We start from the raw sequence: 25,499 nt of genomic DNA, 5'->3' as shown, positions 1-25,499 counted from the left end.
CTGATGCTTAAAGTGAAATATATTATTCAGGGAGGGAGAAGGCAATAAATATTTACTGAATGACAGAGCCATGTGCCAGGCAGTGTGCTGAGAGCACAAAATATAATCTCCTCTGATCCTTCTAAATGTACAAGAGAGGGGTAAGATGAACAGCCTAACGCTAAGGAAAGTTTACTAATCACACCCGCAGGAAGCAGCACACTGCAATTTAAATGCAAAAATGATAAGAAAAAACTGCAACACCTCTGACTCCAAAGGGTTAGGCAACTGTGCCCCTCACTAACTGTGTGTCCCTTCACCCGTGACCTCACTTCCCTCTTCCTCTGAATATGTTGCAATTCTTTTCCTCCAAGGTTGTTGTGAAGCTTAAATAAGCCAGCTGATGATAAGGGGACAGAAAAGCTTACCTTTCAGGTGTCTTCTAGCTGTTTAACACGTCTTCCTAATTCTGGTTACTCTGTTATGGACAGAATGTTTGTGCCCCTGCCCCTGCCTAGTTTCCTAGTTAGGGAGGACCTAACTCCCACTGCCATGGTATTTGCAGGCAGGGCCTTTTATTTAATAATTAGCATTGAATGAGGTCATGAAGGTGAGGCAGTCATGATGCATTAGTGGCCTAGACCTTGGCGCTGTCCCACTCTCTCTCCCTCAGCACGCCCCCAAAAGTTCTGGGGAGTGCACAGTGAGAGAGAGAGAGTGGCCGTCTGCAAGCCGGGAAGGGGACCCTCCCCAAGAGCCAAGCATGCTGGCCCTTGGTCTTGAACTTCCCAGCCTCTAGAACTGTAAGAAATAACAGCCTGTCATTCAAGCCACCCAGTCTATGGCATTTCGTTATAGAAGCCTGAGCTGACAAGAAGCCCCATTAAATGTGCAAGTGTCTAGAACACAGAAGCGGATACCCAGCTGGAATAAGAAACATGTGGGACTTGACTTCTAGACAGAGACAGACTGTGACTATCCAAAGTTAAAAGAATTCACAGCCAGAATGACCACATGAAAAAAAAATTACCTGTCTTGGTTCTTAGGGGGGTTTCTGTAACTTGGTTTATTATAGTCTATGAGAGGCAGGGGAGAGAAAGAGAGAATAGTTTTGGCTGTGAACTATCTTTCATTTGGCCCTCATCAGTCTTCTGGGAGCAGCCTGGAGGTGGAGGCCACCTGTGGGCTCCCTGCTTTTGTGTCTTCAAAAATGCTGATTGCCTCCTTCCTTCCAATCCCGACTCCTGACACAGGCACGTTTGTGTTGAAGCCTCTGCAAGGTGCCCCCGGTGTGGGACCCCAACATAGCAGCCTCCTGCTCCCCGACAGAGATGTAGGGTTCTTCCTGACGGCATCTTTGAAACCTGTTCAAATGGAGAATTTTCTCAACGCCCAGGGAACTGGCCTGATTTAAATTCAGAGGAGAGCCCTGCCCTGGTTAGGAGGTGAACAGGGTGTGATACGCTCTTCCCTTAATGGCAAAAAACAAAGCCAACACTAAAATGACTATGGATGTGACATTGACTTTATCCCATTAGAAATTTTATTCCTAGAAGACTAAGTGAATTATGTTGATGGAATGTATGAAATGGAAGGGGTGTTCAGTGACCCCTCAGGGGCTTCCCCACAGCGATCCTGATTCCTGGAGTCGACTTGTGGATCCCACATGTGGTTACTCAGCGGATCTGGGCGCTGTGGGTCTGCTCTATTCCAGATGATATCCTGGGTTCAGTGGACATAATGAGTCCATCCCAGCTCCCACCCTTGTAGAACTCAGGTATAGAAAAAGGGACAGACAAGAAAACAGTTGATGAAGTACCACAGACAGCAAAGTATGTCCATAGGTGAGGAAAGTGCTAAGGGACTGAGGAAGAGTGGTCAGCTAATCCAGCGTGGTCTTTGCCTTTACGGAGAATCCAGCGTAGTCTTGGCCTTTACGGAGTTCATGGACTAATGAGAAGGGCAGAATGGTAAACAGATCATTACCAGTGAGATTAATTCATTGCAGAAGTGCAGAGGAATTACCAAACTATGATGGGAGCATCTCACAACGGCCATCAGACAGATCTCTGGATCAGAGGAGCCGCGGCCAGTGGTATTGTGTTGTGATCTCAGGTGTGAGAGGCTGGAGGGATGGGGGAAGACAAGGATGGGAGTGTCTTCCAGGCCCAGAGCACAACATGTAATTGCCCAGAGCATGGCTTGCCCAGGAGATTGGGTATAACCAGTGTGGGAGCACATGAAAAACAGGGGGTGGTCCAGACTGCAGCTGGTGACTTAGGCAGGGACTCGATTTGGGGGGGGCTCTGTCCAGTATGTTAAGGAGGTTGATAGTTGGTGGAGAATGAGGAAGAGGAGGGAGGGTTGCTTTGAGAAGCACTGTCCTCCTAGCACAGGGGATACTTGTCCTGAGTCTTGAAATGTTGGTCAAGGAAACAAGTTAGAAAAGAGGAACTAGCAGGGGAAATGGGCAAGGCGACCCCTGACCCCCGGGGTCAGAGTTTACGGTGTTAGGGTGAGGGGACAGGAAGGAGGTGGGAGAATGAAAGGAAAGACCGCTGGTGGCAGCTGACCAGAAGGTAATGACATTTCCAATCAGGTGCTGTGTGACAAGAAGGCATTTGGGGTGGACCCTCCCAGAGGCAGTGAAGGGGGTGGGTTAGCGGGTGATAGTGGAGACACGTGAGCTGTGACTTCTGGACCCTCCAGACACTACTGGTGTGTGTGCCCCACTCCACCCCTGCTGTGTGAATGACAGCAGCCCCTGGGGTTCCCAGAAGAATGGATTAATAAATTGTAGTACATGTACACCATGGAATATTATGCAGCCTTAAAGAAAGATGGAGACTTTACCTCTTTCATGTTTACATGGATGGAGCTGGAACATGTTCTTCTTAGTAAAGTGTCTGAAGAATGGAAGAAAAAGTACCCAATGTACTCACCCTTATTATGAAACTAATGTAGGACCTTCACATGAAAGCTATAACCCAGTTACAACCTAAGAATAGGGAGAAAGGGGAAAGGGAGGGGAGGGAGGGGGGAGAGAGGGGGAAGGAGGGGGACTAATGGGATTACACCTGCGGTGCATCTTACAAGGGTATATGTGAATCCTAGTAAATGTGGAATGTAAAGGTCTTAGCAAAATAATTAAGAAAATGCTACAAAAGCTATGTTAACTAATGTGATGAAAATGTGTTAAACGATCTATGAACCAAGTGTATGGTGCCCCACGATCATACTAATGTACACAGCTATGGTTTAATAAAAAAAAAAAAAAAAAGAAAGAAATTCAAAATGGAGGCTTCTTGGAAACCCACATGTCTTCTTATGACTGTAGGTTTGCTGTGACTCCCTGAAGATGTTTCAAGCTGTTTTTTGCTCAGGGGAAAGATCTCAAGGAAACACTGTGAGATACAAGGAACCCCCAGGGAGGGCAAGATAATCTGGCAGGACATGAGAAGCACATAAAACATGCAGTTATATTTTTGAACTAAAAAGTTTTAAGAAAAAGTAAGTTTTAATAATGCTGATATGTGGATTATCAGCTGGACATGTGCGTAATTCATACGGAAACGTTCCTACTTTAGAGTTACATGCTTGGATATATTTTACTGATAGAGATGGGTTATTAAAACTGGAGACCTAAGTTCTGTGGTGTTAGGAAGGTGTGGATTTAAATTGTGGCTCTGACTTGTACCTAGATGAGTTCTTCTTCTAAACCTAAAACAGGTGAGCAGTGACTGCATAACATGTCCATAACAATAAACTGAAATATACAAAGTGTGTTTTACATTTCACAGTAAGACTCTCTATCAGGGGTCCTCAAACTTCTTAAACAGGGGGCCATTTCACTGTGCCTCAGACCGTTGGAGGGCCGGACCATAGTTTAAAAAAAACAACTATGAACAAATTCCTATGCACACTGCACATATATTATTTTGAAGTAAAAAAACAAAACAAATAGAATTACACCGCCTCATGTGGCCCGGGGGCCACAGTTTGAGGACCCTGCAAATAGAATTGCTCCAGCCACAAGCTCTTCAAGCAGATCAGTTGACTTCAGCTCATCCCAGACCAGTCTAATCAAAATCTGGGTGGAGGTATTTTTTAAAACTCCCAAAATATTCTAAAACATAGCTTGGCTTGACAGCAGTGGTCACTGTTGTCCAGCTCTCACCATATATTTTGTTCCTCTGGAAATCTTCTCCCCTCCTTCCCTACCTGTTAAAGCCTCTCTTTTTTCACAAGGACTTACTCAAAGTCATCTCCCTCCTGCAGCTCTTCCTAATCCATTCCCCGCCAAATCGAGACAGTCCCTTCTCCTCGCAGTGTTCTGTGACCCTCGCAGCCCTGGTGCTATTTCGTTAAGCCCTTTCTTTGTTTTGCTCTATATGAGCCCTGTTGAAATGCAGCTGTCCAGACCAGAAAGAAGAGGTTCTTGGCTCATCCTCGGTACCACTGGAAGCTGGCACAGGGCCTGGCGCAAAGCACACTGTGAGGTAGTATTATATAAAAGGGCCATAATAGAAATAGGGCAGTCGCATGGTTTATTATCCAAACGGGGATACTTCTGAGAGTAATGAGGTAACAAGAGAGTTGGCACAAATGGTGTAAGCTGGGACAGCCCCAGACGAATGAGGAGTGACCGCCCAGATATCAACGGCCAGAGTTGTTTGTCAGTCCGTCCTAGGTCTGTCCGTGTGTAATTTCTTTAACCTTCACAGTAACCCTGTATGGGAACACCTGTTATTATACTAGCTACACTCAACCAATGAGGATACTGTGGCAGACATGGGAGGGAACTTGCCCACAGTAACACAACTAAGAAAGTCAGGGGGAGGGCTGGGACTTGAGCTCAGGCCATCTGAACCCAGAGTTCATGTTCTAAGATCATTAAGCCTTATTTCTTCCCAATGGAAGAACTCAGGCCTTGGAGATTCTATTCCCAGCTCATCTTGAAGTAACTTTAGTTACCTCTCTGGCTTTAGTTTCTTAGTCCATGGAATAATAATGCCGATTTTCAGTGACCTTGGAGGATTAAAGGAGATAAGGTGTAAGACTATGGGGCATGTGTACTCATGAACTACTCATCTTGGGAATAAGACATCTGCCAGTTTACTACAGGCTCCTTCAGACACCTGCTTAAGTAGCTGTGACACAAAGTGTAAAGGCCTAAATGCTGTGACAGTATTCAGAGGGAGGTCCCAGGAGGCTCCAGTGGTTAAAATCAAATGGTTAAGGCTGACGCCTGTAGCTCACGTGGTTAGGGCACCAGCCATGTACACCAGAGCTGGCAGGTTTGAGCCCAGCCTGGGCCTGCCAAACAATGACAATTACAACCAAAGAATAGCCAGGCCTTGTGGTGGGCACCTGTAGTCCCAGCTACTTGGGAGGCTGAGGCAAGAGAATCACTTAAGCCCAAGAGTTAGAGGTTGCTGTGAGCTGTGATGCCATGGCACTCTACCAAGGGTGACATAGTGAGACTCTATCTCAAAAAAGAAGAAGAAAGAAAGAAAAAGAAAAAAAAATCTAATGTTTAAAATCATGAAATTTTGCACAAGACCTGGGTTCAAGCTGAGGCTGTGAAATTTGAATGGACATTTCTCCAAAGAAGATATGCAAGTGGCCCGTAGTACAGTGGTTACGACGCCAGCCACATGCACTGAGGCTGGAGGGTTCAAACCCAGCCTAGGCCAGCTAAATAACAATGACAACTGCAACGGAAAAATAACCAGTCATTGTGGCGGGTGCCTGTAGTCCCAGCTACTCAGGAGGCTGAGGCAAGAGAATCATGTAAGCCCAAGAGTTGGAGGTTGCTGTGAGCTGTGACACTAGGGCACTCTACCAAGGGTGACATAGTGAGACTGTCTCAAAAAAAAAGGCGACATGCAAGCAAACAGTAAGCAAATGAAAACGAATCAAATATCGAAAACGAAATATCACTTGACATCCAAAAGGAAGACTAAAGAATAAAACGCAGATGTTGGGGAGATCATCTGGTAGAGAAACTAGAACCCTTGTACCTTACTAGTGGGGAGGATAAAATGTGTCACAAAACATTCTGACAGGTCCTCAGAGAGTTAAACATTGAGTTACCATACGACCCAGAAATGACTCCCTTCCTTTCAATTCTTTTAATATTAAGAAAATTGAAAACATGCAGCCGCACAAAACCTTGTGCAAATGTTTGTAGCAGTGCTATTCATAATGGCCAAAAAATAGAAACAATCTAAATGTCCATCAGCTGGTGTGGTGTGACCACCCCATGTACTAGTATTCAGTGGAAAGGAAGGAGGGAAGGGAGAAAAGAAAGAAAAAGGCACGTGTTACGGATGAAACTGGAGAACGTCTTGCTAAGAACCGGTCACAAAAAAACGTGCATTTTTCGATTCCATTTACGTAAAATGTCTGCAATGGGCAAAATCTATAGAGACACACGGAGAGGTTAGTAGCTGCTTAGTGAGGAAGGGAGTGGGGGGTGGGGAGTGACAGTTGATGGGTGCAGAGCTTTTTGGCGGGGTGATGGTTGTACACAAATCTCTCAATATGCTGACAGCACTGAAGTGAAGATTTTTAAAGGGTCGACGTGATGGCACATAAGTTATATCTCTATATAGCTGCTATTGAAAAAAATCAAGCTCTGCTGTTGACTTGGGGTGTTGTTGCCTTACATGAAATCGTGCTCATTACGGAGCAGGTAGGAAGATTAAATGAGAAATTGCATGTGAACTCTTGGCACAGTAGCTGGTCTAATAAATACTGTGTAACAGTGACTAGACAAATGACTTTCCTTAAATACTGGCCTTTTCTTTGTCCACCCTGAAGCAGAGGGTCAGTGGTTCTTTTAAGATTCGCCATGACTTCAGATGCATGAAGATTGACCCCGTCCCTAGCATCCTCCACTTGTACGTCTCTGATAGAATTACCACCCGATGACTCCCATATCTGTTATTTATTTCTTAACCAATATAACAGAGACCTTGCTCAAGATGTGCTCATGAAAAATTACCCTTTTAATGGTGAAGCATTTAATGAGAAACTGGATTATCTACCGCATAAGTGCCCTTCATACAAATTAGCTTGGCCCTAGGTCTTAATCTAAATTGGGTTCCCTCCTTTCCTCTAAATGGCCTAATATTTTCTTATTAATCTCTGCCCTTGTTCACCTGATCTGTCTCTGCCTTCTCGTGTGAATCTTCCTCCTCAGCAGAGTTCTGTGCTCTGACAAATGTTTCTTAAGGCCGTCTTTGTATCTGACTCGCGGACCTTCTTAGATCTGTGAGTGGCGACTGGAAATTGTTTATTCCCTTTCAAGCCATCCCCGCATCCTCCAGTGGAGTTTGAATGCTGCCAGTGTATTGACTATCAACACAGTCAGGCCAGGTGGGTCTTGATACAAGGTGAAGATGGGGCTTTATAGGAAAATAAAGTGGGTGAGAAACAGAGTTGGTAGGACAACAGGCCTGAAAACTTTGCAAAGCACAAGCAAACTGAAAGCATGGACTTAGGCATCAGGCAAGTCTGGATTCAGTTCCCACTCAGCGAGTTTGCACAGGTTACATGAGGTCTCCCGTCTTCAGTTTAGAGCCTCGTCTGTATCACCAGAAAGACAGGACCTATGTCAAGGGTTATTAGCTAAACAAGGTGATGTATATAATGTGCTTTGTGATAAAAGCCACTGGCATTGTTGTTGTTATTAAAGTTTCGGGAAAGTCTCAATGGTGAAAGCGATGTTATTACAGAACCGTGCCTTGTGTTGAAGAGCGGAGGTGGGATTGCTGCAGAGTCAGATAACCTTCCAAGAAATCCCAGCTCATTTCTGTGAAACACTGTGTGATCGGCGGGGAGGGGTGCCCTGCAGTCCCAGGGGCCCTGCACAGCTGGGCGTTCATGGGCATTTATTCTTTATCCTTAGCTCCAATCTCTGATGGCTGCTCTCACAGCACCCAGGGAGTCAGCAGGAATATAGTGGGGAAAAAATCTAGGAGTTGGGGAGCACAGGCCCAGGCCTGCTGGCAGACATTTCTCCTCTATACCTCCTCTTCTCTTAAGAGTCGTTCACTTACTGCTTTAACGGGGCTGAAATTGGTGATGACAGCTCCCATTTACAGAAAACTTACTGTGCGAATGTACGCTTCACACGTACTGTCTCATTGAAGTTAAAATCCATGCTAACATTGTAAGGTGGATATTTTATTCTCATTCAACAGCTAAGGGACTGAAGCTCCAATACTTTAGTTGACTTACAAAAGAGGAAGAAGCTGTGATTGGAAAGGAGAGTGTCTGATGCTAAAGCTTAGCCTTCTTACACTGAGCATAATGCACTATATCTTTTTATATGCAGTCACCCAAAATTTCAGCTTCCAGAGACAGAAACTTTGACTCACTCATCTGTTTGCCAATGAGTAATAGCACCTGGCGCGGAGGAGATGGCTCGGTGAAGGATGAGCGGGAAAGTGAGTGAGATGAAAGTGGTATTTTGTCAGTAGAAAGGCACTGTAGGATATTAGCTATTGTCATTGCGTTGTCTGTTTTAAGCTCGTCTGCCAATAATTCTCAATATAGAACAGACATAGTTTGCACAAGATAGAAGGAAATAGGCTGAATATTCCTGAAATTCCTCAGCTTTAAGTTTCTGATGACCAGGGAAGGCATAGTGGGGGAGGAGGCCCTGAGGTTAGTGATGTTCTGGGAGATGAAGATCAGAGAGGTAGAGCACTCCGGGTTTTAGGAACCATTTGTGTGGCATCCAGACCTCTGACTAGGGCAGGGTGGGGAGACTGGGCCTTCTGGATCCTTGAGTGCAGCCCGTTGATAGACTCCAAATTTTACAGAATAAATTCTTTTAATAAAGGGATATTTTCCTACAAAGTTTGGATTTGATTAAGAGGCCATGTTTGTGGATTTGGAGTGCCACATACAGCCTTGAGGTCCCAGGTTCCCTATCCCTGAATTCTTGTGTATTTATCTTATTTCTATGTCAACTTGGACAAACTAATTGAATTCTGAAACCTTCATCTCCATCATCTGGAAGATGGAAACGGTTTGGTTGTTGTGAAGAGTAGGAATGAATTTTAGGAGACCTCTTGCAAGAAGCACTTGCTTGCTCCTCAGTTTAGGTAGATGTGTTTGAGCTCTTGGTTGATGTGTCTTAAGAAAAAATTATGTTAATAATTACCGAGAAAGTCTGTCACAAAATATGGACTCACAATCCCAGGAAGCAGGGAACCCTATTTCCCTGCACACCAGAGTTATCAGAAGAGATATCATAAAGCCATTTTTTTTTTTTTATTGTTGGGGATTCATTGAGAGTACAAAGAATTAGGTTACACTGATTGCATTTGTTAGATAAAGTCTTTTTTATAATGGTGTCCTGCCCCAAAGAGGTGTGCCATACAGCGTGACCCCATCCCTCTCCTCCCCTCTCCCCTCCTTCGTTCCCCTCTCCCCGCCCTCGTTCCCCTGCCCCCGTTGTATTAGCTCAGCTGCCTTCATATGAGAACTGAGCACTTTGGATTTTTGCTTCTCCATGATGGTTGTTCCTGGGCCATTACTTGATACAGAGCAATTACCGTGGAGTTCCACTATAAAAACAACCCATGGAATTGGGTGTAAGGAGGGTCTTGGAGCCTGGCCCAAAGTATTATTAAATGTTGGAAATGCCAGAGACTCAGCACTAATACTATGCTAAGAGCAATTCTGGACATGAACTCTGAGTCGGTGATTATCATTTGTTAAATAGCTACTGAGTATCAGACACTGAAGTAGATACTTCACACAGCTCAGCTGATTTATTTACCTTATTGCTCTATTGGGGTGGTGATTTTTAACTTTTTTCTTTCCCAGAGGCTCAGAAAAAAGAAGTATTTTCTTTCTGGTTTTAAATGGATAGAACCAGAGTGTGCATGTAGGAATATCACTCTACTTCTCTCCTTTGTCCAGTGATTTGCCTTTTCTCATCATCTAGTGAAAACCAGACAGTGGATCTTGGAGTTGGGGACACGTAAAGCCAGTGGGACCTGTACAACTACATACCTGAATCCGCTTTTTCTGTCTCTAGGTCAGGATCGCAGCGAAGCCACGTTGATAAAGAGGTTTAAAGGTGAAGGGGTCCGGTATAAAGCCAAATTGATCGGGATTGATGAAGTTTCCGCAGCTCGGGGAGACAAGTTATGTCAGGACTCCATGATGAAACTCAAGGTGCGGTACAAACATTTTACTTTAAATATCTTGGGTTAATATGAGTGAGAGATAGATATTATTACTATCCTTATGATAAATAACTATTCATTTATGGATAAACTACTTGGTTCACTGATAAGCCACCATATTTAGTCACGGGGAAGAGATTTCAAGCATTCAGCAAATGTTTAGTGAGCACCTACTATGTGAAGGTGTTTTATTAAGTCTTGTGTGATAGGCCAGGCATGGTGGCTCGCACCCGTAATCCTAACACTCTGGGAGACTGAGGAAGGTGGATTGCTTGAGCTCACGAGTTCAAGACCAGCCTGAGCAAAAGTGAGACCCTGTATCTACCAAAAAGAATAGAAAAACTGAGGCAAAAGGCTCACTTGAGCCTAAGAGTTGAAGGTTGCTCTGCGTTACGATGCCACAGCAATTTACCCAGGGCAATAGCTTGAGACTCTATCTCAAAAAAAAAAGGTCTTACGTTATACTTTTTGAGTATATCGCTTTTTATTCAATTTTCTCATTGTACAATCCCCACAAAAATACAAGCAGAAAATTATCAAATTGTTTAGTCCCTTGCATTTTATAAATTTTTGCCACTTGGTTATTTTTTAATAAGTTGTATATATTTTGACAGCTATCAGGTAAAGGCTGATTTTATTCATTCTTATAATTTCTACCAATATACCTCAAATATTTTATATTAAAGGAAAAACAATATTTTAAAAGTAATATGTATATGTCGGAATAAGAAACAAAGAGGTTTTTGAATTTAAATACTGTTATGCTTCTTTACTGAGAAATCAAGAAATAAGCTAGAAAAAATTTAAATATATGACATAAGCAAATTATTTTATGAAAAATTATTTTAAAATATACAAAAAATACCACTGTTTGTTCCTAGATTCTGATGTCCATATATTCTATTTCTTTTTTACAAACAAAGGGTGTTATAAAATATTGAAGAAATAAATGATTCTGCAAGAAGTCTACAGATAATTTTAGGCATTGAAAGAGTATATCATTTAATTATTTTTCTGATCATAGAGTTTACATATGTTTATTATAAAATATTTTGAAAATATAGAAAAGTATGAGGAAGAAAATAATCACACGACAGAAAATCAGTGTCGACGTTTTTTATGTATAATTTACAATCTTCCTTTGTGTTTTCGCAAGTGTAATGTATGAATTATACACATGTATGAAATAAAATTGGTGTTACAATTTATATAGTTTCACATCCGGAGGTTTTCTCCCCTCATCTAATGATATATAGGAATGTTGTTTATTTTCTATCTTCAAATAATCCGTAAGGGTACAACTTGGTCAGTGAAATATTTAAGTGTAAGGAAAAAGGAAGAAAAGAAAAAACAATCTTTGCCAAGCACCAAAATTATTAAATGAGATAAAATCTGTCAAATACCTTCTGTATCACCTTTGTCTCATTCGTCTTCATAAATCACAGTTAATACATTTGTGCGTGCTATGCAATTTTTCTTAGCAGTTCAGGATGTATATCAGATACCGTTTCCCTATAATACAACTCTAGGAATCATGATTTTAAAAACCATTATCCACACCGTATATCCATTTCTACACTTCCTTTTTATTTTTTTAGGCTATCACATAAACTAACTTTACTTTCAGAGTTACAAATTTAACATAATACTAGAAAAAGACATAAAAATCATGATTTCACAGGTAATTCCCTTGGACATGGTTATTTTTTTTTTTTGGCCAGGGCTGGGTTTGAACCGGCCACCTCCAGCATAGGGGGCCGGCGCCCTACTCCTTTGAGCCACAGGCGCTGCCCAGGAATCTATTTTTTTTTTTTTTATAATTAAGCAATGCTGTGAGATTTTAGGGCCATCTAGTAATAAGCCCTGTTCTCCTACGTTCAAGTATGATTTCTCAGAATAATTGAAGAAGTTGAGCAGGAAGAATTCCCTATTCCAGCTCTGTGACTGGGGTAAAGGCTGGGTTGGAGGCAGTGACCTGGCTACACAGCCAGAGGGGGCACCCTTGAGTGAGGCAGACTGTTGCACTTGGTTTATAGCTGGACAAGTGCAAGTGCAGCCCTGCCTGTTCCCCCAGTCCCTGCCTTGTCCTAGAGTAGGGCCCATGATTCACGTGTGAATCAGATCAGGGCCCAGCCTGTCCACCAGTGAGCAGGTTCGCAGAGAGAGTGAGCCCTGTGTGCTCAGCTCCCAACTCTCCCATGGATAGAGCCACGCCCACCATCTCAGGGGGCCCTTGTCAAGCATGGGGATAAAGACCAGGATCCTGATTCTTGCTGAAGTCCCTTCTTACTGAATATGAAGTCAGGTACATGGAGATTTGCTCCTGAAATATCTTAATTAAAAGACATCAAGAAAATGTCATCACTTCACCTTTCATCAGCAAAGACCTGGTTCTCAACCAGAGCCCCAAGTCTGCTGAGAAGCACAGAGGAACTCGTGTGTCTTCCATTAGCAGGTGTCTGTCGGGAGCATCTCCTTGGCCAGCTGCCTTCACGGAAGCACTAACGCCTGGAGTGGATGTAAGCCGGGAGTTTGCCTCTGCTCCCGGAACATTCTGACAGAGCATGAACGTTGATCCAAGCTAGCTGAACCAGGCGTGGCCGTCGCTGCCAGCCCTGTGTGCACGCGTGTGTTACCTGCAGTGAAGTGCCCCATCTGTCATCTGTCATAACCATGAGGTCCCTGAAGCCCTGAGGGTGTGTCCCACCATAACACACTCTTGTCAGACGCACTGAGTTTGTCGAGTGGTTCCTGATTCCGCAACACTTGTGTTTCATTATTTGTAAGGTGCTGGGAAGAATGTTGGCCTTTCAGCTCTCACTAGCTTTTCTTTAGGAATCACAGAAACATAAATGATCAATTCTCCGTTTGGCCACCTGCCCAGAAAGTAAGAGACGGAGAAGCACGAAATGCCTCTGAGCTTGGCAAAAAGGCTCATTTGCTCCTGTTAGGTCATATGAGAAAAAAAAAAGTGTTTTTCTTTGTTATACTCTCTGAGGCTGGTGCATTTCTTTATTTAGTTTAGAGATTTGTCTCTTGGATTATAGAGGTTTGAGAGAGGATTAGTATTATATGAGTGGCTCATGGCCTCCCAGTAAAGCGTCGTCATCATCACCACTGTTGACATCACCATATTTTAATTTATTGTCAGCAAAGCACTTTCACGTATATTACCTCTTTGGATCTTATGACAGATATTAGCCTCCTGTTTTGTAAATGAGAAGTTTGAGGTTCGGAGGAATTCAAGTATTTACCCTACAACCTTCATTTAATTTCTAGTAAGCCCAGAAGTTAGACCCAGATATCTTAGAAGCCCTGTATTTGACAGGACTTAGTTTAGCACTTAATTATATTCTTTTTTTGTATTTGCATTTAATTTATTTTGGTTCTCAAATTAGATTTTCAGCTCCTGCCAGTAAGCCACTACCCATCAGCTACATATCCATTGAATTCTACAATATCCAGCTCTCAGAGATGTTAGCCAAGATGGTGGTGGTTGAAGCTGTTGGAAAGATGGGGTCTCCCAAAGACAGTGCCTGGAGAGCTAAGTACAGAACCCTAAGTGCATCCAGCATGGCCCTGAAAGAAACAAAATCTACCCCACATAGCTCAAATGAAGACACTTTAATGAAGAAGCTACTTGTAAAGGGTAGGCAAGGTTAAGGCAGCAAAAGAGGGGTGGTGAGGCGCCCAGGGTATAGCAACAGTGGAAAGCTGTTACTACCCTAGGGAGATACATATTTATTGGGACACAGGGAGAGCAGGATTAATAAGAAAGTCCCCTCCATGACCAAGCAAAACATGGCTACTCCAAGAGCTATAGATCAAGGTTGAGGAGGGAGTGGAGAGAAATGCCCAGACCTGTCTCCCCTTCCACGGCCCATCTCCTATCTTTGTCTGCTTTGGTGGAACCCAACTGGAAGCTTTGGGGTAGGAAGCTGGGGAGACCAGGGAATACAGGTAAGGGCTAAACTATGTCTTGTCAAACACCAAGAGGCTGGAGATCTGGGTCTTCAACACTTATCAGAGATTAAATGAAGGTTGTGAGACAAGGACTCTAACTTCTCTGAACCTCAGATTTCTTATGTACAAAATAAGGGCCAATCGCCAGGCACAAAGCAGGACAGAGAAAGATACTTGAATTCTCTTTCATAACTGGGAAAAAATGAAACTAAGGGTGAAGCCTTTCTCCCCCTAAGACCATACAGATGGTAATTAGAAGAGCTGAGAACAGAGACCAGCTTTAGTACGTGGGACTTTCTGAAATAGAGTATTCTAAAGTTTTCAGCACGCATGCCTGAAACCTGGCGTGTTTACACGTGTGTTTTCTGTGTTCCATGGAGAGCGCCGTGCTACGTCATGTGCACGCTCCATGCTGTGTGCGTTCTCAAAGCCCCTTCAGTTACATCATCCGTGTGAGTCTCACAACAGCCCCTGGGTGGGACAGGGCAGCCTGTTACTCTTGCCTGGCACTGCCAACCTGTGGCTCCCTGAGGGACGCCTGTGGCAGTCATTCCACGCAGTACCCGGCTTGTGACAAAATCAACGTTAATAGGAGTAAGAACCAGAATTATTATTTACTGGGAGCTCCCTGAGCTGTACCGCGGGTGGTCTATTAAGGGCCCCGACACTCATGAAGTAAGAGATGTGATGATTCTCATTCCAGAGTTCCTGTGTACCACTAAGTTTAGAAGCTGGTGGTTCCACAGCTCTTCTCCGGAACTTTGGGGCATATTTGTAGTAGGGCACACATGACCGCACGGTCATTTTTTATAAACCTGTTTCCAAAAAAAGGTGTTAGAAGAGAGAGGGTTATAGTAGAAAGATCCTACACGTAGAATCTGAAAGGTCATTGTTCAAACTCTCATTTCTATAACTCGTTAGCTTCTTTAAGTTCTGGAAGGTTCACTTGACCCCCTGACCTTAAGTTTCCTCATCTTTAAAATGAGGGAGATAATTCTCACTTCCCAGGAGTCTGGTGTAGGCAGAATTCTGCACCATGGAAGGGACATGTAGAACATACCCAAGGAGGTGTTTGACCTCCCAGTTTCCAGGTTTCCAAAGGTGACTTACCAGGTCAGGTGGCTGATATTGGGCACAGAGCCCAGCACTTCTATCCACACCTTCTGACTCCCTGAGCAGAGCTGGCCCCTGGGCTTCTGTTGGTCCTACGTGGTGGCAGCTAGTGATGCGGGTGGGAAGGGAGCCCCTGCGGGTGTGGCCTGCTGGCAGGTGCACCTGGACTTGGGACCCTGGTTCAGAGCTTGGCCGAGAGTCCTGTCTCACAAGGGAAACAGGCTTGATACAATCAGAATTTTATTTCCCCAAGGATAGGGAGTACCCTGTGGCTAGCCCTCCCCTTCATCTGCCGTGTGAAGTCACCAGCAGCAGCTCAAAGCAGAAATCTCCTGGAACCTGCACGTTGGCTCTTCCTGTCCTGTTTTCTGCACAGCCGTGTCTGCCACAGAGCTCTCTAATAGCACTTGGAACCCATAAGCCAAGTGGACTCAGTGTCCAGCCAACACCGCTGTGTGCCAGGAATTGCTGCTAGGTGACATTCCAGGAGTTCTGTGAGCCGGGGACCGTTAGGACCGTCTTGGAGGTGGAGACAGTGAAACTGCTCTTCTGACCAGAGCAGCAGCCTATTCCCCACCTGCCCTGTGACGTTCCTACCTGGGAGGGGGCAGAGCCAGAAGGAGGCCCCACCTGTCCTTTGACAGTCCTTCCAGTCTTGTCCTGCATTTGGGGAAGGGGGTGGCTTAGTCCACGTGCTTCTGCAGCACAAGGAGTTTATAAAGAACAGAAGTTTATTTTCTCATGGTTCTGGACACTGGGAAGTCCACGTCAAGGTGCTAGCAGGTTCTGTGTCTGCAAGGGCCTGGGCTCTCAGCTTCCAAGATGGTGCCTGGACACTGTATCCTCCGGGGCGGGGGGTACTGCATCCTTACCAAGGAAGGGCAAAAAGAGGAACAGCCCCACTCCCTCGGGGTTTATAAGGGCTCTAATCCCCGTCGTGAGGATTCTGCCCTTATGACTTAATCTCCCCCTAACAGCCCTACCTGTTAGTACTATCACATTGGCAATTGAATTTCAACTCATGAATGGGGGGGAGGGGCACATTTAAACCATAGGAGGGGCTGATTACTGTTCTACTTTTGTGTATCCTGGACACCTGAGATTGAAGATTGGCGTGAAGAGGGTTAGTAACAACGTGTGTTATTTTATTCCCTATCAAGCCCAGAACCTAGATTTGAGAGGCAAGTTTCCCTAGGTGCAATTATTGGGCTTGTTCAGTAAGTTACTCCCCAAATGAAGGAGATCTCTTCTCTCTGAGTGTCTGCTTCATGCAGGGCTCCATTCTTAGCCCTGAGCACGTAAAGCAAAGCCCCCTGTACAACTGAGCTTCCCTTCTGCTGGGCAGGGGACCAGTCAACCAGGAGTACATGTGCGTCAGACGGTGGTAACTAGCATAAGGACTATGATGGAGGGAAATGAATGAGATGTGGTTTGGCGTGGAGGTGCTCTCGGCTGGCTAAGGTGATCAGGGTTCCAAAGCCATACTCTCACCATTGCCCCATTTTCTTTAACATTGTTCTGAAATTCATGGGAAAGGAAGCAGTGCTTTGAGGAATCTAGAAATCATTTGGTGGGGAGGTGGAGACAGAGGGCTTTGCTTTGATTCACTCTAACCATTTATAGGGCAGTCGTTGGAGGCAGGATCTCGTCTCAACATGCAGCATTCCTGAATGGCTGAAAGGGGAAGGCTGAGTATGGGACGTGGGGAGAAAGATTTCAACTTCCTTAGGAAGAAGATGTCTGTCAAGAAGATTAAGCAATCCTAGCACCAAGAGCTTAGAGAGCTGAGTTGTGGTCTCAGATTTTTCACCAATTCTTTGTTCCATCTCAAGACTGTTTATCACCTTTCAGAACATTATTTTTCTCATCTGTCAGTTGGGAAATCTGGACAGATTTGTTTTAAGATTTTCTCTGGCCCTAGCATTCTGCGTACATGTAAGATGTGCTGGCGAATGAATGCACCCCTTAAGAAAAATCCTACTAGTAGGTATCCGAACCGGAGCTGGACCACAAACTTTAATGGACATTCATTTATTTACTTGAGGAAATGATCTTTTATTCTATCTGTACAGAGTACCAGGCATTATACTAGGGATTTTACACAAATGTTCATTTTATTCACCCAACCATGCAAAGGGAAGTATTTAACTGGAGGAAGTAGGAGAGGTTAAATAATCTGTCCCAAATCACAGAGAACCATGATATAATTCAGATATTCTGATTCTGCCCTACCCACAGGGAGGAGAATCAGTCCCAAGAGCACGTGCCTTCCTCATGTCTCTAGTTACAGCTGCTCCTCTCCACCCTGGTCAGTCCCAAAGCGAATGCTGAGAACAGTACAAACTACTTGTATCTCAAGGAAATAGGAAGTCAATATTATTTTAGACTTTTCTACTCCTAAAATCCTAGAACCATAACTGTTGGATATTGAGCTAAATCTGGCCATCTCTTGATGCTACCAGCGATGAGGATTGGGAGCCTCCAGGCACCTGATGGAGAGTCCACAGCAGCGCTGGGGTGTAGATCCCTGGAAATGCACTGGTCCCCTGATTGTTCCCTGGCCTAAAGCCCATGCTCTCCTGTAATTGGCGACTGCAGAATATAATTTAAAAAGCATAAAAGAGGTAAAGTCTCTATTTTTTACTACTGCATAGTATTCCATGGTATACATATACCACTGTTTATTAATCCATTCATGGGTCGATGGGCACTTGGGCTTCTTCCATGACTTGGCTATTATGAAATGAGCTGCAATGAACAATCTGGTGCAAATATCTTTATTGCCAAATGATTTTTGGTCTTTTGGATATATGCCTAGAAGAGGAATTGCGGGATCAAATGGCAGGTCTACAATTAGATCCCTGAGAGTTCTCCAAACTTCCTTCCAAAAGGAATGTACTAGCTTGCATTCCCACCAGCAGTGCAGAAGTGTTCCCTTTTCTCCACATCCACGCCAACATCTGTTGTTTTAGGATTTTGTGATGTGGGCTACTCTTACTGGAGTTAGATGGTATCTCAGAGAGGTTTTGGTTTGCATTAAAAAAAAAGAAAAAAACAAACAGAGCACCATAGCCGGGAGCATGGATTACAGGGTCCTACACTTCTGAATATAAGTCCTGATTCCAACACTTGGAAAAAAAAAAAGCAGTGTCTTTCTTCTTAACTCGAATCATACCAACTTTGGAGGAACTTTGGAAATCACACATCCATTTAGCAATTATTTGCTGGGCATATCTTGTCTTCCAAGGACTGTCCTAAACACCAATAAAGTAACATCTTTACTTGTAAAGTTTACCTTCTCATTGAGTCATGTACATACACCTTCTGTAAGGTGAACCACCCACAGGACTATTAACAAACCGGTCAACATACAGAAGTGGTGAACGTGAGGAATTCGGTCTCCTGTACTGACAAGTGTGTGTGGTACATGTCTGCTCTGTGAAAAATGGGTCAACTTGAGGAGGTGGTCAATGTAGGACGATGGTCAGCTATGGAAGTGCTACCATATATACTTCAGCGTATAAAAATTCTAATAAAGGGAAGAAAGAGATGTCCTTTATAAATGGAATCCATTTGGTAGATCTTTAAAGCATGGGAATGATGGAGAAAAGGAGAGTGGAAAATTCAAAATGTCTTTGGATTAAAAAACTGTAAACAATACGCCTATAACTATGATCATCACATTTTTCCAAACAAAATTGAGACATGCAGTCTAATTTTAGTTTTTTTTTGTTTTTTTTTTTGGGGGGGTTGCAGTTTTTTTGGCTGGAGCTGGGTTTGAACCCGCCACCTCCAGCATATGGGACTGGCGCTCTATTCCTTTGAGCCACAGGCGCCGCCATATTAGTTTTTCTTTTATTTATGTTCTTATCTCTTAACATTGATTCGTATCAGTCTGAAAACCTTTGTCCAAAATACAAAAGCAAGAATGTAACTTGCCTTTATTTAAGACATTAAAACTGTATACAGTGCAAAACCCTGGAAAGGTATTAATAGGAGGACCATATTGTGTCTGCCTTGGCTTCCTCGATTCTGAGCCCAGTATCTAGTTAAGCACCAAGTAGTCATCTGATAAATTTTGATTAGTTGAATGAGCGCATGTTCAAGTGACTATTTATTCAATATAGGAACAGCAAGGACCAGCATGATGCTGGTACACGGAGAGGATGTGAGTGCATCTCAGAGAAACGTGGGCGGGCAGAGGGCAAGCAGCGTGCGTGATTGGTGGCGTCCGTTGGTGGAATCTGACGTGCCTTTGGGACCAGAGGGAGTTTCCAAATGAAAACACGAAAGTAAAAACCATGTCCTTCCTTTCAACAGGGAGTTGTTGCTGGCGCTCGCTCCAAAGGAGAACACAAACAGAAAATCTTTTTAACCATCTCCTTTGGAGGAATCAAAATCTTTGATGAGAAGACAGGGGTAAGTAGAAGAGTCACATGACATTAGAAAATTGAATCCATTGACAGACGTGCCCTTAAAAGCCTCTACTCTGTGGGCAGGCATATAAAGCAAGCATAAAAACACATAAAGCAACTGACAAATTTGATCAACTGTGATCGTCCATCAAAGTAAGTCTCTTTGCTGACTTGGCCGCAGTGTGACTGCACTGTGTTTCTGAGAGTGTAACTGTGATAAAAGTGTCACACCATCCTGGTAGTCTAATGGGGAATGATGAACTTTGAAGATCAATGGGTAATGTGACAGTTTAAGTTCAATTTCTTTGTGTGTTGGTGACGTTAATGGCATGCGTCCTAGAGGGAGACACGTGAGGTGTTTTGACTCGGTCAAAGCATCCAGACTCTCTTGAGTTTAACCTGTAGCACTCTGCAATTGCTGTAATCAAAAAGAATAAATAGAGTTCTCAAACTTAAAAAAAAAAAAAAATCTATTGCTGCACGGCCAGGAAATACAAGGGCTGATAAGTTTGCTGAACCCACCAAAAAGGGGATTGTGTTTTCATCAACCTCAGGGCTGTAATGAACTCTCAGACTCATCCCCAGAGCTCACGTGACACTATGGGTCCTGAAAAAACAGGAAAACATTTCACGATCCATTTTCTGAGAGGGCAAGAGACGTGTTTTCCCTTTTATTCGTTTAGTGTTTTGCAGCTTGTAAAATCCCTCCACGAGTATTAGCTCCTTTGAACTTTACAAAGATCATTTATCAAGCTCTTCTAAACAATATTCAACCGACCAAGTTACTGAATCTTGGTCATTTTGCATTTTCTCTTTCTTGCTTGAGCTGGTATAAGGACAGCATAAGGGTAGCGGGGTGGTAATTTCAGAGTGAAAAAAATGGGTTTTCTTGAAGTATGAAAGGTTTTAGAAAAATTATTCCTAAATAACTAGTAATAGAACAGATGTTTATGCACCTGTGATTATAACAGTGTTATTCTCACTAGCCAAAAGATGGAAGCAACCCAAGCGTACATAGATGGGTGAATAGATCAGTGCAATGTAACATACACACATGATGGGATACTATGGAACCTTGAAATGAAAAGAGAATTCTGACAGGTGCTATAATGTGGATGAACTTTAAAGACACTGAGTGAAAAAGGCCAGACTCAAAAAGACAAGCATTCATGATTCCACTTATGTGAGGTGCTTAGACCAGTCAATATGGCAGAGACAGAAAGTACAACTCTGACTTCCGGGGTCTGGGGAGAAAGAAGAGTGGGGAGTTATTTTTAATGGGTATGGGGTTTCCATTTGGGAAGATAAAACGGTTCCAGACATGGATGGCGGTGATGGTTGCGTGAAAATGGGAATATCCTTCATGCAACTGAGCTCAGTACTTAAAAATACAGTAAAACCTCTATAAGTTGACCACGTATGGGAATGTAACAAACTGGTCAGCATAGGGAGGTGGTCGGCATAAGGAATGGATACGTATCGGTGGTGTATGTCCAGTCTGTGAAAATTAGGTCAGCTCGTGGAGGTGTCACTATAGGGAGGTGGTCAGCTGGAGTAAAAAAGGTAAATTTATGTTACATACATTTTACCTCAATAAAAAATGATCACTAATGTAATGACTCCCACTGGTTGAGCACCTCCTCTACACGCCCCAGGTGCACATTCGTCCTTTTACAAACATTATTTCCTTTCATCCTGTGGGATGGGGACAATGGACCTACTTCCCCAGGTGTGTATTATATTCCAGATATGGTCCTAAGCTCTTTTAAGTACCAGGTCATTTAATCGTCACAACAATCCCACGAGGTAGATGGTGTTATTATCCCCATTTTACAGTTGGTTTTGGTTTTTTCAGGGTTTTTTTTTTTTTTTGAGACAGAGTCTCACTGTGTCCCCCTGGGTAGAGCTCACAGCCATCTCAGACTCTTGTGCTTAAGCGATTCTCTTGCTTCAGCCTCCCCAGTAGCTGGAACTACAGGCGCCCGCCACAATGCCTGGCTATTTTTAGAGACAGGATTTTGCTCTTGCTAAGGCTGGTCTCCAACTCCTGAAATCAGGCAACCTACCTGCCTCAGCCCCCCGGGGTGCTAGGATTACAGGGTGAGCCACTGCACCTGGCTCCCATTTTAAAATTGAAAACATCAAGGACAGAAAAGCTGGCATCACTTCCTCAAAGTGAGTGACAGCAGAGGCGGGGTTAGAACTCGGAGCGGGATTCTGAGCCCTTTTGCTTAACCACGATGCCTGTTAGCTCTGAGTATAAGTGTCCTTTATAAGTTCACCGATGTTTTATGTTCTTTTATGAGATAGTCAGTCCGATATAGCCATAAAGAGGAGAGGTAAGAGAGCCTCAAGAAAAAACAAACTTCATTACACTCACAAGTCCTAGAGACAGGAGCTCAGCCCACAACAGAGCCATGGGGAAGAGACACTGGTCTGGTCAGGAGACAACAGACAGGGAGCTGTAAGGCCACAGCCTTTATCGGAGTTTCCTCCGGAAAGGCAAGGCGGAGTGGGGTGAATGGTGGACTAGTGTGAATCATTTAGTCTGGCTCTATTTATAGGGGTAGTCCCAGTTACTCTCCCAGTAAGGCAAAGGCATGTTTGCCTCCTGGACTGCAGGTGCCAGAGAAAGGAGGGAGGCTAGGTTGGTAAGTTTGCATCAAAGACCTGCTCCTGCTAGACCCTTTGCTGTGTCTAAGCCTTGGCTAGCCCTGGAAAGAATAGTATCCCCCCTGCCAGAAAGGTATTTTAAGATGTCCAAACATCCTAACATACAGAAAATTTAAACATTTTTTACAATATACTACTGATGGGATTGCAAATGAATACAGGCTTTGGAAAGAAGTCTGAAGACTCCTTCAAAGAGCTAAAAGTAGATCTTCTGTTTGATCCCACAATCCCATTCCTAGGTATCTACCCAGAAAGAATGAAACATTTTACCATGAGGACATTTGCACTAGAATGTTTATTGGAGCTCAAGTCATAATCACCAAGATGTAGAATCAACCCAGTTGCCCATCCACCCATGAATGGATTAGTAAACTGTGGTATATGTATACCATGGAATACTATTCTGCCATAAAAAAGATGGAGATTGTCTTAGTAAACTGTGGTATATGTATACCATGGAATACTATTCTGCCATAAAAAAGATGGAGATTGTCTATCTTGTACATTAACCTTGATGGAGTTAAAGAACATTCTCCTTAATAAAGTATCACAAGAATGGAGAAGCAAGTATCCAAAGTACTCAATAGTAATATGATACCAATAGATCAGTGGTGTATTAAAGGGCTGCACATTAGGAAAGTTGAGAACCATTGCAATAAACACCTACATTCAAGTGGGTGGGAGGGGGAGGAGGAAGGGAAGGAAAGAGGAGGATTAGTAAACTCTCACCTAACGGGCGTAGTATAAGGGGTGTGCAGCACGCCAACTGGGTGAAGGGCTCAACTATAACTTAGACTTTAATTAATGAACTCCAAAAGCGTAACCTAATTGTTTGTACCCTCCTATTAATCTAAAATTAAAAAAAGAAACAAAGGAAAATCTATAGACCCTCCCCCCCCAAAAAAAAAATACTTATAGTGCAACCCAACATGTCGGAAGCAGGACTGGGATTTAACCTTGAGTTGACCTGAATCAAAAAATCAATGTGGTTGACCTCTACATTATAGGGAAAGATGGGTCATCTTGGGGATACAGGGTAGAAGGGAGTTGAGAATGAGGCCACAGCACTGGGAGTCAGGAGCTTGAGTTCAGCAGACGGGAAGCCTAATGTGATGCTCTCTTGCCTTCATAAAGTATTTGTGGTTTCAGAAACCAAGGTCATTCTGCTCTTTCCTGGAAAGACTGTAGGTTGGAGCTCTACACTCAGTTTTGAGCCATACGGTTTAAAATGGATCTAAGCAAATCAAGGTGTTTCCTGATAAAGAGGAGCAGGGCAATTAAGGGACTGGAAGCTGAGCAGAGCCGAGACCTTGTGACACAAATAGGACACAAGGGATCCCAGGTAACACGCACGAGATAGGGAACTTTGGCTTATACAAATGATTGGAGGAAATCATTCGTTTTTAGCATTCTTTACGGAAGCTAACTAATGTAGGTCACGCCTACCTGAAAGATACTTTTACAGTGATTCATATGCCCTATATGATGATGCCATCACTGGTCTCTTCCCGATTCCACCCCTGCCCACCACCATGACGGCTGGCATAGCCACAGGAGCAGAGGAGAAGGGTAGCTGGTGTCTTATGGTTGTGCCCAGGAGTTCCACGAAGACCACGCTGCCAAACAACACAATATAGCAGAGTCCTTTTATTGAAGAGCCAGCCAGTGACTGCCTCAGTGTCCCAACATAGGGTTTCTGAGAGCAGCCCCAAGTGCTTAAGGGGTCGGGTGTTTAAGGCCTGGTCTGCATCCTGGTTGGCACACAGGCTGTCCAAGTGCATCGGGGTAGGGTAGCAAGCAAGCATTGTACAGAAGCAGAATTTTGCGGTTAGTTAGCTACACATCATACATCTTTGTTTCAGTATTTTCCCTTATACATCTTAGTTTCAGTACCTGCCCTAACTAAATACTTAGTTTCAGTATTTTCCCCACCTGGTATTGTTTTAAAGTTAGTCCAGGAACAGTTGGTACCTCCGGGTCTGTTTCTCAGGGAGTTAGTCCCCAAGCAAGAAACTGGAAATAAACTAGAAGCTAGAAATCAATTAGTACTTTCTCATTTATCTTGGGAGTAAACTAGACTTATTTCATTTCATTTGAAAGCTTGCAGTCTAGAAATTTGCCAGGAGTTAACTGGTATTTTTTCTGTTATAGCCTAGCCTGACACCTTTCTGTCTTAGCCTAGGCCTACTAGGCCAATCATTACCTTATCTAGGGGCTAAGTTTCTGACTTTACAATTTTATTATGTACCCTGTCCCCATCAAATAGGCTGTGCCCAGATAATTAAAGTCCCACTTAACCTGGTTTTTATCTAATGAAAAGCAGTAGTTTGCATTCTTTTTATACCTTTATCTGCACCCTTGCTTAAATGTGGTTCAACTGGCCCCAAAGAAAGATACCACCAAACCTTGTAATACTATTGTTGATTCTTAAGCTAGACACAAAGAGAACAACAGTAAAATCATTATTTCAGCCCAAGGCCATGTGGCTTTGTGGGGAAAATGTCAGATCCCTAGTGGAGTATCAGGAAGAAAGTGGAGTTCATTGTTTTCTCTCTGGCTTGGTCTGCTCCATTTGTGTTTGATCAACCTTAGACCTCTGCAGCCTCAGCGTCTGTGACCTTTGCTTGTTAATCTGCCCCAGCAGAGTCCTGCACAAATGGCTGAGGATTGGATTTGTTTAAATCTGAAGTAGGATGGTGGCATGCATCGTGGCCTGTATTCATAATCTTCATATCTCCCGAGAATCGTCTAGTAGAAGGAGGAGCTGAGTTGCTCTATGTGACCTCTGGGAATGAGGACTCACAGAAGTCTCTAAGAGGCATTTTCAGTGTCTCAGTCAGAAGACTTTCTTTTTTTTTTTTTTTATAGAGAAAGAGTCTCACTGTACCGCCCTCAGGTAGAGTGCCGTGGCATCACACGGCTCACAGCAACCTCTAACTCTTGGGCTTACGCGATTCTCTTGCCTCAGCCTCCTGAGCAGCTGGGACTACAGGCGCCTGCCAGAGCGCCCGGCTATTTTTCTGTTGCAGTTTGGCCGGGTCTGGGTTTGAACCCGCCACCTTCGGCATATGGGGCCGGCACCCTACTCACTGAGCCACAGGCGCCACCCCAGAAGACTTTCTTATCAGTCCGTGAGTGAGTTCAT

General features: G+C 43.8%; 1 protein-coding gene across 8 annotated transcripts in view; it reads left to right on the top strand.

The window, feature by feature from the left end:
• Nucleotides 1-25,499, top strand: part of DAB1 (DAB adaptor protein 1) — a 1,288,157-nt gene that overhangs the window by 1,126,481 nt on the left and 136,177 nt on the right. For all 8 annotated transcript variants that reach the window (XM_053575146.1, XM_053575152.1, XM_053575151.1 and 5 more), the window contains 2 exons: nucleotides 10,040-10,179; nucleotides 19,587-19,685. In XM_053575146.1, coding sequence (XP_053431121.1) covers nucleotides 10,040-10,179; nucleotides 19,587-19,685 — 239 coding nt within the window. The remainder of the gene's footprint in view (nucleotides 1-10,039; nucleotides 10,180-19,586; nucleotides 19,686-25,499) is intronic.

The sequence above is a fragment of the Nycticebus coucang genome, chromosome 22 (assembly GCF_027406575.1).
Source record: "Nycticebus coucang isolate mNycCou1 chromosome 22, mNycCou1.pri, whole genome shotgun sequence".
Taxonomy (NCBI): Eukaryota; Metazoa; Chordata; class Mammalia; order Primates; family Lorisidae; genus Nycticebus; species Nycticebus coucang.
The sequence above is the reverse complement of the archived record's forward strand: the minus strand, read 5'-3'. Positions and strand labels throughout refer to the sequence as shown.